At 37.7% G+C, this 19,730-nt stretch overlaps 1 protein-coding gene across 1 annotated transcript; it reads right to left on the reverse strand.

The window, feature by feature from the left end:
* Window positions 1-880: 880 nt before the first annotated feature.
* On the reverse strand, window positions 881-1,255 carry LOC149250476 (uncharacterized). Its single transcript, XM_089453662.1, has one exon. The coding sequence runs from the start codon at window positions 1,253-1,255 to the stop codon at window positions 881-883; it is 375 nt and encodes a 124-aa protein (XP_089309788.1).
* Window positions 1,256-19,730: the final 18,475 nt, after the last annotated feature.

The following is a 19,730-nucleotide window of genomic DNA, read 5'->3' on the forward strand; positions in this document are numbered from 1 at the left end:
CTACGACTGGATCCCAAGTCAGCCGAGAAGAGATCTAATCCCATGAACCCCTGTCCTCCCAGGTAGCAAGTGCTCTGATGGATGCTGGGTTATGCCCAATCGCAAGGCCCCCCGATTTACTAGTGGAGTCCATCGCTATAAATTGCCATCCTGGGATGGTGGAGGATAGGGAGGTGGCTATAGAGTCAGCCGGGCCAAGGGTCTCCTGGAGGAGGATAATGTCTACAAGAATAGATTCAAAAAGTCAGCGCAGGGCTAGTTTCTTGGAGGCACTAGCCAAGCCTCGGAAATGGAAGGAAAGACACTTCATGGGGGAAGATTGGCCGGGGCGTTCACTGCTCTAAGAACCCCATCAATGGTAGATTGTCGCCTAGAGGAAATCTCCACACCCGCCCTCCTGATAGCTTTAGTCAGATTTGATTTTCTCCCCCGTGTAGACAAGGGAGTCGACCCAGATGTAACAATTACCAAACCAGCAATCTTAAGATGAGAACTAAGTGAGTGAAGGACGCAAATTATAGTTGTGTTTTGACCCCCGGGATGATGAAGGAGAGGGGGATGAAGTGAGATGTGTATGTAATGAGGGAGCAGATGGAGCAATGAACGGAGATGAGGGCAAAGTGCAAAATGCAACAGACATAGATGGTGAATGCAATGAGGAGCAAGGAGAGTAAATAGATAAGGGAGCAAAGAGAGATGTACCCGAAGCGCAAGCAGAAGCTGCAGCTGCCCGAGATCTGGTGACCAGCAGGGATAGTGTTCTGTGTGCTACTCCAGGAACATGTTGAGGATTGAAGGAGGGGGGACCCAATGCCGGAGTATGCAAAGGGACCAGTGATATAGTCCTCGAGGGCACATTTGATGGTGCAGGGGATTCTTCTTATTTCTTGTTAAGAGGACAGTCCTTGAATATATGCCCCACCCTGTGGCAGCGGCGGCATTTGAATGGCACCCCTTCGTAGTCGAGTATCTGAACCCTAGAGTATTTGCCCCAGTGTAAAGTAATCTTCTCCTCCAGTCCTTCGCAGGTGTCCAGATGTACCAGGATGCGAGCTAGAGTTTTGTTCCTTGACTCTACGAAGGTACGATCATGGTCGAGATAAGATCCCAGTGCATTCCTGATGCACATGAAGACCTCTTCACTCCAGTACTGAAGGGGTAGCCCTGGCAAACGAACCCACAATGGACCATCCCCAATTTGTTCTCTCTCTGGGTCAAATAGAGGGCTCCATCGTTTTAACAGAACCGGCGCCATCTCAATGTGCCAATACCTCGCCAGTACCAAGTTCATATAATTTTCCTTGGAAAAATGTAGGGCAAACCAGCCTCTGGGTAATACTTGTACCTCTGGTAATTCCTTAAGAACCCCTCCCCAAATCTCCTTCACCCAAAGGGTGAGTCAGGTCGTCGAATATGCTCTCCCTCGAACATGCCCTACAAGAATGGTGTTCGCCATTTTGGCTGCTTCCCCAATAGCCGAAGAATCTCCAAAGCGAATCGATATGTCCCTTGAGGTTGCTTTGACACACTTGGTCCTTTTTTTCCCAGTACGTGGAGCAGAAGGGTGATCCACTAATGGATCCGGGGAACCTTCCAGGTGAGTTGTTTTTGAAGATCTGACCCTGACGGCAGGGGTCTCAAAACATCCCGAGGGCGAGTGAAGGGAGGAAGAGGGCACGACAGCCGCCGAAATGGGAGGACCCGATGATGTTGCAGCAAAGAAAGTAGTATTGGGCGGATGTGGGTCGAATGAGGGCGACAGGGGAATAACAGTTGACAGGAAGCGAAGGGTCCCAGGCGACAGAGGAGGGAGGTCTAGGGCAGGAGGCTCATGGGGGGAAGTTCCGGCAGGGTGATGAGAAGGACGGTGATCTGGGAGGGTAACCACCGGGGAAGAATGCGGCGACGGAACCGGAGGTCGGCTAGGGCCAGCTTCAGAAGAAATGAAGTTAGGGCATCCGAAAATTACCTGTTCAGCATGGGGGTCATCGGAATAGTCTACTGCCTCCTCCGTTTCCATAACATCACCGACAGTATCAGTAGTCATCCTGAAAACGACAGATGGGCCTGAAAAACCGGGCCGGGTTACAGGTAGAATAGGTGCGCGGTTAGGGAGCTTCAGGTGACAGAGAGAGGGCTGGCTGAAACCCTAGCCGAAACCCTTACGGTCAATTGCAGAGCGTGCCATCCTCAATCCTCCCATTTTATTTGATATCTATATCTATATATATACATATAGACTTTTACTTTGATTCATTGAATTAGTCAAGTTATTCTATGAATTATTTTTAATATATTTTTAATTTCGTTTTATTTTATTTTTCGTTTTTTCTCTAATTTATTGATTTTGGATTTCAATAAATTGATTATTGATAGGGTATTTCAAATTATTTTTATCTATTTATTTATGTATTTTTTATTTCTTTATGGTTTTCTTTCCATATTTTTCTATTGTAATTTTGAGTTTCTTTTTAGGTTATTATTCGTTAATATTAATTATTCCTAGACCATTTTTTACTAAAAAAATCATTTTTATTTGTTTAATATTATTATATTATATTTTCTAACATTTCAATATTTTTTGTGTTTTTAAACGTTTATCGATTAGTTAATTTCTTTGACCCTTTGTTGGATTTGACTTCCCAACGTATCATTCTATTTTTTCTTAGAATTCTCTGGAGCATCTTGACACTATTTATTTTATGTTAGATCTTGTCCTCCATCCATGTCCCGATGATGAACCACAATTGAGGGTTCGAAACATTGACACCAAAAAACATATGTGATTAATCGGAAAAAGCTTTCCTCGAATGTATATCATTGTGAATTAAATGACTCTCACGTTTATATTAATCTTGTCTATTCATTTGTGAGTGTTTAACAATTTCTCTTGTCATGTGTCTCGATGGTAGTGTGCCACATCATCTCCTTAGCCACATCATGTATTCCACGTCATCCTAGTCACTTTTTTCCTGTGGTCCCAAGTCCCTAGGCCATTATAGAAATTGAATTTTACATATGCCCAAGGTCACACTGCTAGTGATTAGGGTTAATCCCTATCTATGGATACTAAAGCGTGATTTGGGATTAAGGTTAATCCCTAATTAGGTTAGATTAAGACTTATTTAATCATTCCCAAGCCAATTTATTTAACTAGCATCACAAACCAGTACAATCTTAACACCTATCTAAGGTACATCATTAATATCAAGGCATATCTAAACTCTGTTAGCCATTGATTTCTTTAACCCTTGCTTGATCAAAGTATGAAAATCATCTTGAGGCCCCCTTGTATGCCTGACATTTAAAAAATGTGGGGGTGGGGGGTGGTGGTCGAGGGCAGGGAGGGGGTTCATATTTTGTCACTTATGTGACTAAACATAATTACACCTTCAAGTGCACACTAACAAAAGGGGCGGTTTGCATTTTGGTATATGCAGAACCATGATTTGTCGAAACCCTACTTTGAACCAAAAACCTTCAAACTTTATTTTATTGGTGTTCCTTTGGAGTTATATCAAGTTCCATATACCGTTGGAAAGGTCTCTGAGAGAACTATCCAAACGAACACTTAGCTTTCTCATTTGAGTTGAGTAACTAAAGAATAATTTCCTTCAAATATGTAGCCTTCATCCTTAACCTCAAGTTGGTTAGCAAAACACATTAACACAACCATGATCACACACTTACCAGGCTCTTCCTAAACTTGACACTTGAAATCCATGACTTGGACTTGACAACAATGACAACAAATGATAAATAGTAAGTTTCCCTAAGTTGTGTTCATGAAGCTCTTTAACCTTGCTTTCATAGAACATTTGGAATAGGTACTTCTCCTAGAAATATCTCTCAAAATATAATTTGGGATATCTCTTTCTCCATAAAGTCCTCAACATTCCTTGGGTCTTCGACCAAATATTGAATTTTCCTTTCAAGTTGATCATGGATTCTCTTTCCTTCATGTTTTCAAAGTAGCCATGCATTTTGAAATGCTTCTTCATTCCCAATAATCATGCTCCTGCCTCTTCGACCTTCTTGACTTATGTACCAAAGGTAGGCAGTTTTTCCTTCTTAAATTCACTTGCCATTATTTTTTTCTCATTCCTCCTCTGCTATTTATGTCTCTTAGTTGCAACACTAGACAAATTATTATTACTACATGCTCTTCACTTTGGATTACTCAATGTATTTCCTCCTCTCACTGTACCTCACTTGTCTTACTATGCCTCTTCTCATATTTTTTGCCTTCTACGCCATTAGCTTCCAATTCATGCTCCCTAATTTCATATGGGATCTACTTGTATTTATGTTTTCCTATGTACTTGTAACATAGCTCATGTTGCTTCTAGATTTTCAAGTCTAATAGTTTCTGCAATATTACAACATTTTATTTTTATTTCTTCTCCTGCGATTTCATAATATTTTCATTATCAACCTTACAACTTCTCAACTTGGCCCTTAAAATTCTAAGGCTATCCATCCAATTACGGGATTATTCCTCTCTCTCTTTCCCAACTAAGTCTTATTCTTGAAAATGTTTGGATTTATCAATGATATACTACACCATTATGTTGCCCATTCCTTGATTTCCCTATTGTTCTTTGGTATATTATTATGTGTTATCATATACATATGAATTTTAGTTAAATCAAAATACAAGTAGGAATGATTACCCAACACCTTGGCATGTTTTCAATGAAAATTTTGACGTGAAACTTGCTAAAACATCCGATATCAGGTTAATATGTTAATTCAAGAAAAAAATAACATATAAGCAATTTAATATGCCATCATTCACAACCGTTAATACTCTAAAATTAACACATATATGCATACACAATCAATTATCATTTTAAACGCTATTCTCTGTAATTCATAACATAGATTCTAACACTATATTTTTAGGCCCATTTAGTTTGTGTTGAATCTAGGCACTCTAATACCACTCTGTAACAAAGCTCCAAATTTTGTCTGCAAACATCCAGTGTAGAACCTTCACACTGGTACCACATTGTAACTCTCACTCCTGCCCCCTCGAACCATCTCAGGTGGTGGGAGGTGTTACTTATTATTTAACATGACCTCCATGGTCTATTATGAAGATGACGTTACAAAAATACTTTTTCTTTGAAGCTTGTGGAATTAACTTATGATATCACCATCACATTTATCTCATTGAGAGCTTCCCAACAATATAATTTTTACCTCAATATGACTCCTAGATTAAAATTTATGCCATTTTTAAGTTTGACCAACCAGATAGGACCATGTCAGTAAAGAACCACCATGTGGCACCCACATGTGACCTGTTTGGACCTACCATGTCATCCATGACAGTTCTGTGCCTATCATAGTTCCTACATGGCATCCACATAGACGTTGTCTAACCTATCAGGTCTCACCACATGGATCTAGAGGTCATGGTCCCACTAGGTTGAACCCATTGGGTTTTGCAACTATTCCCCATTAAAAATCAATCCACCAATCCACGTCATACCACTCTTCCAAGCCATTACATATGTTTGTATCTACTTAAAGGTAGTTAAAGAATTATGCTTGATAAAATTAGGTAGAAAGAAGAAATACCCTCAGACAGTACATGTTCTTGGGAACTTAACAAACCTAAATTTGGGGAAGGGGGTCCTTATAGTTTAATATCCAAACCTTAGAAGCCTTGTGGTCAATGTGAAAATAAAATACATAGTTATTTCCAACATTCCTAATAAATTTGTGAGCTGCCATCAATGTCACAACTAGAGAAACCATGGAAATTTTAGGATTGTCAAGTCTTAGAAATACTCCCCACAATATTACAACTTGATGAACATTCTATTATAAATCCAAAGAGAATATTTGAAAAAAATTTGATATCTATAGATTCCTTAGAATACCCTATCGATTTCATGGTCTTAAAACCCAAATCAACCATAGGAAGTTACCCCTTGATCTTTAGAAAACCATGGATCACAACTATAAATGTTTACATTAATTGTAAGTCCAAATATATGACAATCTACCATGAAAATTATACCAAGTAACTCACATTGTATCCCATAGCCAAGCCTAATATTGAGCCATAAGCCCCATTTTAGCTAGATGGGGAGGAAACTGATGAAAAATGGGTTATTTGCTAATCACTTATAATAGAATAATTTCTCACCCTTGAGGATAAAACAGAGGATGAAGATATTGGTGACTATATAGCCTCAACCTCCTCCTACATAACACACTCAATCTGGTATTATACCCTAATGTGTGAGTTTCTATCTCAATAGTAGATGTGTCACTAGTAGAGCACAATTCATATTTTGATGAAAAATCTAACTCAATTACTAATTTTATGGAAATTATCCCCATAAAATTATTAAACCTTAATCAAGGGTTATTTGAATCTCACAAGGATAAATAGATCAAAGTCTTGTAGAAAAATAGTAATGCCTTTTCTTTGTATTACACTTACATGAAGGGAATACATTTAGATTCTATGTACCCATCACATATACATTAAGGAGGATTCTAGGATCTTTCATCAAACCCAACAACATATAAACCCACCCTTAACAAAGATCTCTGTGAACTTCACTTATCCCATATGCAATAGCCAATGGTTCTCTCCCCTTGTTATTGTACCCAAGAAAAATGGTAAATGGAGAATATATGTTTATTAAAGATATTGAACAAAGACACACCCAAGAACCATTTTCTCTTTCCTTTTAATGACTATATCCTAGATACACTAGTTGAGAATAACCAATTTTGTTTCCTTGATGAATTTAGTGGCTACAAAAAAAATAGATTGCTCGAGGAGATGAGAACAAGCCTACATTCACCTATCCATGGGGAACATTTTCTTACCATGTATTACCATTTGAACTTTGTAATTCTCTAGCTACCTTCCAAGGCATAGTGCCTGGAATAATTTATGATTTAATTCACAATTGCGTAGAAGTGTATAAAACTTACTTCATGACCTAAGGAGACGCAATTGAAAAATCTCTCAAAATTTTATTAAAAAATGCTAGAAATACATAAATAATCTAGCATAGCTCTAAATAATGAAAAATATGGAATTCTATTTACTAAAGGGATTGTTTTGGGACACCACATTATTTTTAAGTCATTAAGGTGGATCAAACAAAAATCTATGTAATTCTAAATTTGTTGGCTCCAAAAACACCAAGAGAGGTACATAGTTTCCTGGATCATGTTAGCTACTATAGATGCCTCATTGAAATTTTTACTAAAAATAACATGTATCTTATTCTCATTACTTACTAAGAATGTTGATTTTGTTTGGATAGATAAAAGTTAACATTCCTTCAAATAATTAAAATAAAAGTTGTATAAGGCACCCATATTAAGAGGGCCAAATTGGCCCCTTTTATTTCACATATCCATAGATGCCTCAGACATGGCCATTAGAGCTATATTGAGACAACATGAATGGAACAAGCACTATGTGATATATTTCATTAGTAATAATATCACTCGTGTTGAATTAAATTATATTGTGACAAAAAAGGAGTTTCTTGTTGTTGTTCATAATATAAACAAGTTTTGACACTACATAATTGGGTCCTTTATAATCTTACATACTGACCACTCTACAATCAAATATCTAATGAACAAACATATTACTATTGGTAAAGTGACTCGGTGATTTTTATTACTACAAGTTTTTAATTTCACCATCATAGATGGGCCAATTAAAATATAATGTAATAATTGGTTTCCTTTCTAGGCTCACCATAAATGAGAATGCAATGCTAGTAGAAGACATATTTTTTTGTTGAAAACCTTTTTGTACTATCTACTAACACATCATGGTTTGAAAATATTACTAACTATTTGGTTATATGAAATGTTCCATCACACCTATGCCAAAGGAATAAAAGGGATCATCAAACAAAGCTGCAATTATTCTAGATTGAGGGATGACTTCTCTACATAGAACTAGATCTCATAATCTGACATTGTGTAAGGGAAGATAAAATTTATGACATCCTAAAACATGTCATGATATACTCTATGGAGGACTCTTTTCTCAAAGGATTACCAGACATAAGGCACTCCATATTGGATACAATTGTACCACCATCTTCCATGATGCCAAATAATATGTAAAAAAGTGTGATATCTTCTAGAGGATGGGACACCTAGAACAATCTAATGAAATTCATTTACAAACAAAACTAGTGGGGGATCCCTTTGAAAAGTGGGCCCTTAATTTTATAGGGAATATCAACCCCCCATCTCACCTGAATTATTACATCCTATTTTTCACAAACTACATTCCCAAGTGGGTGGAAGTGTAAGCTCTCCTAGAAACCATAGATAAAGTTGTGGTGAAATTACAAGGAAATATTTGTTAGGTTTGAGATGCCCTAGGAAATTATCATAGTTGGAGGACACCAATTCACTTCAAAGCACATTAGAATCATCACATAGCTCTACCATATTAAATGTCGAATAACTATACCATACCACATGTAGGACAATGGACAAGTGGAAGAAACAAATATAATCCTTGCAAATATCCTGACAAATAATTCTCAACTTCATACCAAGGAATGAATAGAAAAACGTTTGGAATCCTTGTGTACCTACAAAACCACATGATGAAACATATTTGAATGTATTCCATATGATCTTGTATATGGAGAGCAAGTTATCCTACCCATAGAGATAGAAGTGAATACATTGAAGACTTCATTACAGTTGGGAATGGATCTATATGAACACAATACCAATGACTTCATTAGATTATTGAATTAGATGAGCATAATTAGGATACATTGCATCATTCATATGTAATACAACAACATAGGGCCAAATAACACGAAAATTTTATAAAGTAGGAGGAGTTTCAATTTGGAGATTGGGATTTTCTATTCAATTCTAGATTCAAAGACTTCAAGGGTAAATTGCATACTCGGTGGCTAGGAACCAAATAGATTGATAATTTATGTGACAATGGATCCATGAAAATCCATACGATCAATGAGGTCAAAACTCCATTAAGGGCTAATGGGATCAAACTCTTACTAAAAGTCGTTATCCAAGGAAACACTTTTTAAGAACACTATCAATGGTTTCTCCAACAATGATTTGGAGGTTGTTCATACAAGAGGACCCCCTACAAGAAAAAGAGAGAGGAATAATCTAGCTATGAAAACCCATTGGGCACAATTGGGCAAGTATCATATGAAAACTAGTTTTTTGGCATACAATACTTGGAAAAAAAAAGTGATAAAATGAAAGCTTATCTAATATTTTCTAAGTTACAATATTCCATATCCTATTGACATGTTGTTGTGACACTAAAACATATATCATTGCTACAACACTAGTATTGATGTTGCAACACCTTGATGATGACAAAACATAATGTATTGTTGTGACATTGAAACATTGAGCGATGTTGTGACACTTCACCAAAGATATAACACCTTACCAAAGATGCAACACCTCATGATGCTATGAAACCTCACTGAAGCTGCGACACTTTGCAATGTTGTAACACCTCATATAAGATACAACACATCATCGAAGTTGCAACACCTCACAATGATGCAACACATCTCGAAGTTACAACACCCAGTTAACATTTTAAAATTGTTTATGTTGTGACACCATCCCAATGTTGCAACATCATGCCCCACTATAATAGCTTGTCATCACTATGTCACTAACAAGGGTGTGACTGAGCCACCAACATGACCACCATCACATGAATATTTAACTATTGGATAAGAAAAAATTGTTGTAACTATGTATGAGGTAAGCATTAAAGAGGTATGTTCCTTCTTATGCATGATGTGTTTTCACTTAATTGACATAAATTATGATTTTACCAACCCATCCCCTCACCAATCTCTTCATCCATTAACCACAAGTGGTCATAAATTCGAAAAGGAATAAATCATAATTACATACCATTTTACCACCATCACAAGCTATATCACACCCTTACATCAATTTTTCAATAATGGATAGAATTAGTTTCATCCGTAGATACAATTATCTCTATTGTCACATCACTACATTTCTCTAAGGGTGGTAAGTTATGATTTCCCTTACTCTCCCACCACAAGAGTGTTTCGTTCCTTCTTTACAATTGACTTAATCACTAGGGTGCCTCACTTATCCTCCATGAACCCACTAATGTGATATTTCTAGAATCATACAAATATGCATGGAGAATATCTTACATTGTAAGATGATTAGTGTACATCGAGAAGTTATATGGTTTTGATGATGGAGTTGAACTAGAATTCACACAAAACCTGTATGAAAATATAACAAAAGTTAGAAAACTCCCAATTGTAGTGGGAGGGGAGGTAGTAGCTATATTAGCATATTTTCATGAAAAGAGGAATAGTGATGCTCTCAAAATATACCATTATCGGCCATAAAGGATAATTTTTTATAGGAGGGTGAAATTTTAGTAAATAAGAGAAGGGGCTTTAATAGGATATCCTTGCCTCCATATTAGGAAGACTTTTATTAGTACCATACTTGTAAAGGATTCCATGACATCATATTTTGGTACCACCTAGATCTCCTTAAACACCTTCAATGTTAATGTTTAGTTATCATTCCTTTATTTCTTTGGAAGATGTTGCAACAAATGGCACAAAGCATGTAGGGAGCTAAATGGTCCTGGCTTATCCTTCTAATCATGTCCTCATCAAGCTGATCATAACATATGCATTGCAGTCATAAGTTCATAAATTGTAGGACTTAGTGGGACCTTCCCCATCCTAGCTAGGGCTAAGACCATAACTAGAAGTTGTGACACATGAATGATAGGATATAGGGGCAGAGGAAGCTTGTAACAACCCCTGGTTGATTTCCTATGTAAATAAGAATAATATGAAGGTCATGGGACACATATTAAAATTTGAATGTTGGGTAAAACGTGGTGATGGGTGTCACTGGTGATTGAATAATGGCTATCAAAATTGGCAAAGGAAAAGAGGCATTAATTATAATTTATTTATGAAAATAAAGGAAAATAGGAGAAAAGAGAGATGAAGGGTCATAGATTTGCATGAGGAGGAAATTGAAGATAAAATAGATGAAAGTGAAGAAAATATAGGCCTCAATGATAAAAAGGCATCAGAGGATCAGTTTGTTTATTTTTTCCATTTCAGATTTTGAGCTCTTGTCTACTCTCTCATTCTCCCATACTCTTGCACACTTAGAACATTCTTGCGCAAGGGAACAGTTGGATCAGCAACTACAGTCATATTGCTTTGTAGGTAACTGGTTGCATGTGTGATTTCCTTTTCGATTTTTGGATGCATGGTATATGCATGTGATCATCTGGTTATGTGTTGTCATTGGCATGGAGGATTTCCTAGATTGAAGGTGGTTTTAGCCTTGCTTTTCCATTTCCTAGATAGCCATGGTGTTGTGGATTTTTCCACTTCTTGTTTTTCTGATTCATGCTCATGTTACTTATGGCTATGGGTTGGAACAAACACTCTAGAAGACCCGGAATAGCTTGGGTTGAGTTACTAGTCTTGGAGCCTAGGTTGGGAGAAACACTCTAGAGCCCTTGGTGGGTTGAGTTAGTAGTCCCTAGAGCCGGGTTGGAAAAATTCTCTAGAATCTCTGGAAGGCTTTGGAGGTGGAATCATTGTGGTTAAAGGTTGAGGTGATTTGGCCTCTGGAATCCCTAGTTTGGTTTTTTTTATTCCATGAGATCCCACATTCATGCTTGGAATATGGCGCGAGGGTGATTGGCTAAAAGGGAGATTTGGTTCAGCACAATCTATGGTCAAATGGTATGTGGAAGTCCCTGAATTGGTTAGTATTTTCATATATTAATAAGATCTATTCTTCTAAGAATATTCATGTATACTTGTATTAATTATGTTTGTGATATTATGGTTGAGTTTCCATGGTCTATATGCTAGTTATTTTCTGGTTATATGTTGTTTATATGATTTGTACCATATATGGCTATTGTCATGAATTTCTTAGTTATTGAATGATTGATGAATGCATGGACTAACAAGTGTTATTACAGCTACTTGGAGAAGGCATAGATCCTTCTTGATGATTATCAGATGGGTTTCAAACTCTTATTATCAGATATGCATTCATGACCTGTAAATCTTATGTTTTCCATGTGTTTGATGAAATATTTGTCAACATGGAAAATTTTAGGGGCTAATATTCGCAAGTGGGCTAAATTTCCATGGTTTTCCCAAAAAAAATATGTATTAATTTCCATTTTTTTCTAAAAATGATTCGCCCAAGTTTTATAGTATAAAATTATTTTACCTTAAATATTGCCAAAATTATATAGATACTATATATAAAATCATTATAAATTTGAATATTTTTACAAATATATGACCAAATATTTTATAGTTTTCATATTAGGGACTAGTAAGATTCGCCAAGCTTTCTAAAGTTTAAGATAAATTTCCATCCTTAAAATTTTCCCTAGAATAGGCATGTCTTGGGTTAGTTCTTGTTCAATTTTTATGTGGTTATTATTTTCATCATGTTATTTATCACTATGATATGTTACGGGTAGTTATGGGCAATGGTCTGGAGGCTGACCTAGAAAAGTGGCTGAGATCTCATAACTGCACCCTCTGAACTGGATATTTTGGGCTATAAATGCATGGAAGCAGCGTCATGCATGCGGTTGGAGCCCTATAACTAGACCCTTTCCTTGTTTTGCATGTGGTTGGGGCTTAAGATGTGAGAAAAGCAGCCTAAACTCAGTTTTTTTGGGCACCTGGAGTGGTCCTTTGGTCTTGTTGACATGGCTAATGTTCGCTATGCCAACAAGGGGAACTAACCCGATCGTAAGCCCCAATTAGGCCTGCTTTTATTTGGAATAGCTAGTTCCAATGGGTTTTAAGGGACCCCGTAAACTATTAAATGCGTTGATAGATTGCTTCCGGGTGGAAGACTTCAATTAAATCAACAAAATAAAACAGCTAACCTCTATGTGTTAAATCCTATCTATACTACTTCTAACTACTCTAATCTAGTCCTAGCTATCCTAATCAATCCTGCAAGAGCATAATACAGAGGTTTAAACATCATATATATGTTCAGCAAGAGTGTGATAAAGAAGATTAAACATCATGCATAGATTCAAGTCCAAATGAATCAATCACTGAATTCACAGCTGGACAAGACTGTATTAAAGCTAAATTTCAATCCAATCACTCATATAGGAATCCACATTCTTTTATGGAATTAAAATTGCAACTGATGTTTAACTTAGTTTCAAATCAGAGACCATTCACAAGTTAACCATGAAACTGAATCACATTCAATTTAACAAGACTAATAGTGAACTGTAAGTCATCAATGTGCATAAATACAAATCACATTTACATTCATGCCAGCAACCACACTCTGATCCAAAACATATAAAAGAACAATCAAATAAGTCTGAAACTAAAGGCTCCTTCTTCCCCCAAAACAGTCCTCCTTATTCACAATAAAGCAAAATTGTTCTTCTCGAAAATCCAAAACCCTTTCTCCTCTTCGGAGGTAATACTTATGCAAATGCCCCTGACTCTAGGTCTACCCTGCCTCTTCATCCTCTCACTGTTTCAGATATGAAAATCGAGTACACAGAGATAGGGTCGTCAGCATGATCGCTGGCACGTAGAAAGCATAATGGCCGGATCGATTCCTTTCCTAAGGAAGAGAACAGATGTTGGTAAAAGGGGTGACTGTATGTTGCCTTCCCATAATGAAGATCGAGACAACTCTGCTTATGGAAGGTATAGGAAACGCATGGGGTTCCGACCCAGAACGCTTGCAACCAGACCCTTAAACGTAGCACTTCTGCATACATGGCTCTTCGAATCCCCTCCTGCGTCCTTTACTTCTCACCTGCAAGGATAGCTATCATTAGCTTGATGATTGTGAACAATAAAAAATAAATGTTCAATCAAACATAAACGTTGCCTTCATTCATTTTATAAACTACGGAACAAGTGTGAAAAGAATTTATGCCTGATACACAATCAACATACAATTTCCTGCTCAACCCATAGGCTTGGCACAGTTTTTTGAGGGATTCTTTTAAATTTCAATTGAGTATCAGCCCCTCCGCAGGTCGCAGTACCCATGCCCTCCACTTCCCCGATGCGCAATTACACTATCGGGACTCCACCGGCCCGCCTTTTACACTGAAAACCCAATCCCTTTGTAATTTCGGAAAATTTGGAAAACACATGAAAACACAGAAAATCCCGCCCCAATCACTCAAGCCAGACCTCAAATGTTATATGTTGGAGTCTATAAATATCGTCGGGTCCGGCCTATCGCATATCGCAATATGCACAAGCCTGGGGCTCCACCGATTGCGATATGCGATAGGGCTTCGGACCCGAAAATATATATATCATATTTGATAGCTCGGTGGGTCTGCCATATTGTTGCGCGTATTATGTATAAGGCCCAAGCTCTATCGATACGTGATATGCGATTAGGGACCAAACCCGAAAATGTATACAATGCAATTCATAGTGTCGGCGGGTCTGGAGGCCAGGGGCATGCCATATATACATAAACCTTGGACTTAGGCCAATTGCGATATGCGATGGGCTTTCGAACCCAGAAATATATATATTGTGGTTCATAACGCCGTCGGGTCCGGGATACTTATGCGTCCTTTATATATAGCTTTGGGGCTTGGCCGGTTGGCGATTTGCGATGCGATGGAGGACTTACTCACATCGCTCTCATTCATTCATGATAAACCAACCTTCGCCCTTTGATCAAGGCGAAGTGCGATGAGCAAAAAGGGATGATTCATGCATGCTTTGCAAAGCACTTTGGCTATAAAGAGCTATGAAGGCAAATGAGGTGTGATAGAGGGTTTTGTGCGTTAAGTGCACAAACGGCCATAGTAAGGGTAGGGGAGATTATATATGCAGGCCTATTTTTCCAGAGACACTTAGGAGGATTGAGAAAGGTCCGATGAGGGAACGAGAGTGCAGGTTATAAATAAATCATGTTGCAGAGATATTTTCAAGGGGAGGTCTTGACCATTAAGAATTGAAGGGTTAACTCGGCATAGAGTTAGAGTTTCTGAGATGAAAGCAGATCATTCGGGGAAGTGAAAAATCCAACTTCAAGGGGACCCATTTAAAATTTTCTATCAGAGCATGTTTTAATAGGGTGGTAGTTGTGGCCACAACAGGTCCCTAAGTGTCTCGTAGGCCTAAGTGATGTTTAGGAGAAGTCATTTTGTCGCCCCCACTTCCATAACTGAATCTTGGAGGTCGGGTCATGTCATAGTAACTTTTTGTCTCATGTTTACCCTAGCAAGCCTGTGAAATTAGGTAAATGTGGGAAGCAGCATTTGCAGATTGGTATTAGAGCTTCGAGGTTCAAGCACATGGAATGGATGGGCTAGATTGATTTTTATGCATGCATAGTAGGATAGACATGCATGTTGCAGTTGTTTTCATCATGTGAAGTTACAGTCTTTTGTTTTCATGCATGATGACTTTGATGATTTTGACGTTGACATGATTGATATGTTGATTTCATTATGTATATATCTATATCGTGCTAATATGGATTATTTTGTGCAATCGAGATAGCCTCCCCTGGACTTCACTAAGGTAAGTTTGATTTTTATCTGACATGGCATGTTTGCAGGAGGAAGAATATCAATATGACTAGTAAACTGGTGGACTACAGTTTGCATGATTCTCCCTACTGATCAAATGAGAAACATGGTGATGGGTACTCCACTGACATAGCATATACATTGAGAAGTTTGAAAGCAGAGATCATAAGTTGTAAGGAAGATAATGACAGGATCATTCGGTCATGGGAAAGACTTGCCAGGGAACAGGAGAATCAAGCTGAAGTTAATGCAGTCATCCTTCAGAGTCCATTAGATTTGTAAAGACGTGGATAGCTTAGGATTAGTCATGGACAGGAGGAAAGGACAAATGGGGCATATGGCAGCAAGTCTCAATCAAGATACAAGTTTGGTAGGGATGACACAACCAAAGATGGTAGGTTCTTGGATACACCTGAAAGGAGGGGTAATGGTCATGGGTTCTACTCTAGTTCTGATTCAGAGAGACATCATCATCATCATCACCACCATCCATATAGGAGTGAGAAGCGGTACTTTCCAGAGGAGTTCAAGAAAGCAAAGCCTCCTATATTTGATGGAGAAATAAAGAAGACACAAGATGCAAAAGTTTGGCTACTTGGGATGAATATGTTTTTTAGATTGCCTGATTATTCAGAAAATATGAAATCCAGGATAGCTACTTTAAGTCTTAAAGGAAAAGAAGACATTTGGTGGGAAGATGTGAAGATTATTAGAGGCATTTGAGAAAAGGCGCTGACTTGGAGTGAGTTCGAGAGACTTTTCAGGAAGAAGTATATATCTGAAAAATACTATGATGACAGGGAAAAGGAGTTCTATGAGTTGAAGATGGGATCTATGACTGATTAGGTGTATACTAGAATATTCTTGGAGTTGTTGAAATATGTGCCTTATCTTAAGGAGGATAAATCAAAGATTCATAGATTCATTAGTGGGTTGCTAATATCATTCAAAGACATAATTGAACTTGATGAGCCTAGATCGTTGGAGGAAGCCATCAGAAATTTGAAGCACTTTTATGAGCAATCGAAGAACAACACTAAGTCTAAGCAGGATTTGAAAGGTAATGAGAAGAATAAAGGAAAGTGGGCTAAGAAGAGAGGAAAACCTCAGGATATATATGACAAGGAGAATGTAGCACCACATAAGAAGTTCAATGCAATCGACAGAGGACAGGTATTTCTCTCTGAGAAGCAAAACAAGGGTGATGACAATAATCCTTTGCAGTGTAGCATTTGTGGCAAGGATCATCACAGGAGAGATTTTTCACAACATCAGTGTAGCATACCTCAGATTTACAATGCTCAGGAGGCACAGATGGTTGGGCATGTTGGATAGAGCATTACTTGGATTTATGTATATTTGGATAGTAGGAAGACTGATCATCAAGCATATACTATCAAAATGGAAGGTAAGCTTTGTGATCAAGTTGTTTCTATTTTTATTGACCCTAAATCTTAACTATAGTTATATCAGTCTTGACCTAGTGGATAAGTGTTGCTTGAATAAAGAAGTGCGTGCAAAGGCTTGGTTGGTGTAGTTGGCTACAGATACCAAGAAAAGAGTGCAATGATTGGGTGAAATATTGTGCATTTGAGTTGAATGGTATATTTAAATTAGCACATCTAAATGTGCTTCCATTGGGATCATATAGTATGTTGTTGGGTATGGATTGGTTGTACATTCACGAGACTTAGGTAGACTGCTATGATAAGGCTATTGAGTGCCTGGATGATGACAGAGAGAGGAGAATCCTGTAGGGTAAAAAGAAGCCTACATCATTGAGCATGGTTATAGATATGCAAGAAAAGCACAGTAGCATGAAAGGGTGTGTATTATTTGTAGTTCATATTTCTAGCTACAAATGTAGGGATGTTGAGGATGCAAAATTCTTGAAGAGGTATCTGGTTTTGTAGCAGTTTCAAGATTTGTTTCTAGCTCATATTTTAGAGTCAACGTCTCATGGGGAAGTTTAATTTTCTATTGAGTTTCTATTGGGAACAACACTAGCGTCCAAGGCACCATACAGGATGAGCACTCCAGATTTGGTGGAATTGAAGTTGCAACTTAATGAGATGATTAATAGATATATATAAGGCCAAGTGCGTCATCATGGGGTGCACTAATATTTTTTGTCAGGAAGAAGGATGGTACTCTCAGGTTGTTCATTGACTACAAGAAATTGAAGAAGGTGATGATCAAGAACAGGCACCCTTTGCCACAGATTGATGACTTGTTTGATCAGTTAAAGGGAGTATCTGTGTTCTTGAAGGTTGATTTGAGATCAGGATATCATCAGGTATGTATCAAAGAAGAGGGCATCTACAAAACCACATTCTGTAACGAGTATGGGCATTATGAGTTTGTAATAGTTCCTTTTGTTCTTACTAATGCTCCAATGACTTTTACGTGCTTAATGAATAGTGTGTAGTGTCCTTATCTGGACAAGTTTGTGATAGTATCCATTAATGACATTTTGAGATATTCTAAGAATGGGGAAGAGCATGCACACTTAGCAACAGTGTTGAGATTGGTGAGAGAACATCGTTGTATGCCAAGCTTAGTAAGTGTAGTTTATTTCAGACAGAATTTCATTACTCGAGGCATCTTGTTTCTGTTGAAGCCCCGAAAATTGGGTCGACAACAAGGGGGATACCCACCTGGTCCGGACGTTGGTTGGCAGCTCATTATCCGTTTAGTATAGCGGGTCCGACTGGGGATAATGGGACCAGTTTCCCAATTTAAGGGTGTGTGTGTGTGCAGAGTTGGATGATGTTGATCTAAGAGTTCTAATCTAAGCTACTTTAATCTAATTCTATGATATTGTAATCTAATGAAAACAACACATCTAATCTATGCTAACCCGGGATGTATTTCTTCTATTATGTGATCTAAAGAGATTTCAAACAATAACTGGTAATAAAGATCATTCAGCTATCATAAGAATGGAAATCAATTAAGATGAACCACTTTGCATAAAAAGTTAGGCAAAACAGTTGTGAACAACATATCGCATAATAAGTTATTCATATATCAAACATAAATAAATGACTCCACCGTACAAAAGTGCCAAATGGTAACTCACACATTCATGCAATAACATATAAACAACTAAAAACTGTATATCACTTTAAGAATATAAGCAGAAATGATCAAGAGATAAAAGTACCATTTATGACTGGTCCTACTCATAAGCTTCAAGCAAAAATGATTTATCTCTACTTGTTCTAATATCTACTAAGAGTACAGAAGTGCAACATCAGTAGCAGATATCAAATGCAAACATTAATAAACCTTGATCCATCCATTCATCAAAACCTCCTCTGAGGGTGCAGAAGTGCATGTTCTGAGGACAAGTTTTTGACAAATTTCTGGACCCTTCTCTAAATGCATGAGAAGGGTTTAAATACTGCTAACTAAATAACTTAATTACATAAATTTCGGATACGGTTTAAATGACCGCCCTTTATCTAAGCAAACTTATTTCTAAAAATTGAATCTAATTTCTAACTATTTCTGCATTTGCTCCTTAGTGCTGCGAGCATGCAACATTTGCCTGGGAAGAGTCAGTTGGTCATCTTCTGCTTTTGTTTGAGCTACGAAAATAGAAATGGCAAGCGTTGGCACCACTTTTTAGTAAACTAGAAGATATTTTTGAGAATCATCTTCTGGTTGGGCGAATTTACTGCGTGTATACTTGGTAACAACCCAGATTCCTCTTAAACTGCCTCTACTTTTGCTATCTCGGTTTCCGGACTCGTGGATGACTAAGCAAGTTAGGGATTTTGCTTTCTGAACAATTTTCTTAGCGATGTGCGATTAGGGAAAAACTCCCTCCGTCCTTTGATCCGGGCCTTTCTGGTGCGTTTTCCGCCTTTAGCGCTTTTTCCTTTACTGAGCATAAGCTTCAGAATTTTGTAAACATGCTGCTTTTGTGAGTTTTTGACCTTGAGTGTCGAATCGCCTATTGATATCAGCATATGTTCAGTAACACTCTGAAAGCTGCGTTTCTGTTGCATGCGGTATCTATTTATGAGGGCATCTCTTCTCTGTTCTCCGAGCATTAACGCTTTCCCTTTTTCCTTAGATGTTTCCTGCACATTGC

This window comes from Pinus tabuliformis, chromosome 7 (assembly GCF_031772625.1).
Source record: "Pinus tabuliformis cultivar Carrire ecotype Pingquan chromosome 7, CPIR1, whole genome shotgun sequence".
Classification (NCBI taxonomy): domain Eukaryota; kingdom Viridiplantae; phylum Streptophyta; class Pinopsida; order Pinales; family Pinaceae; genus Pinus; species Pinus tabuliformis.

Excerpts from the sequence above, each read along its gene's own strand:
- LOC149250476 (XM_089453662.1), bottom strand. The coding sequence starts at position 1,255 with ATGGCGCCGGTTCTGTTAAAACGATGGAGCCCTCTATTTGACCCAGAG.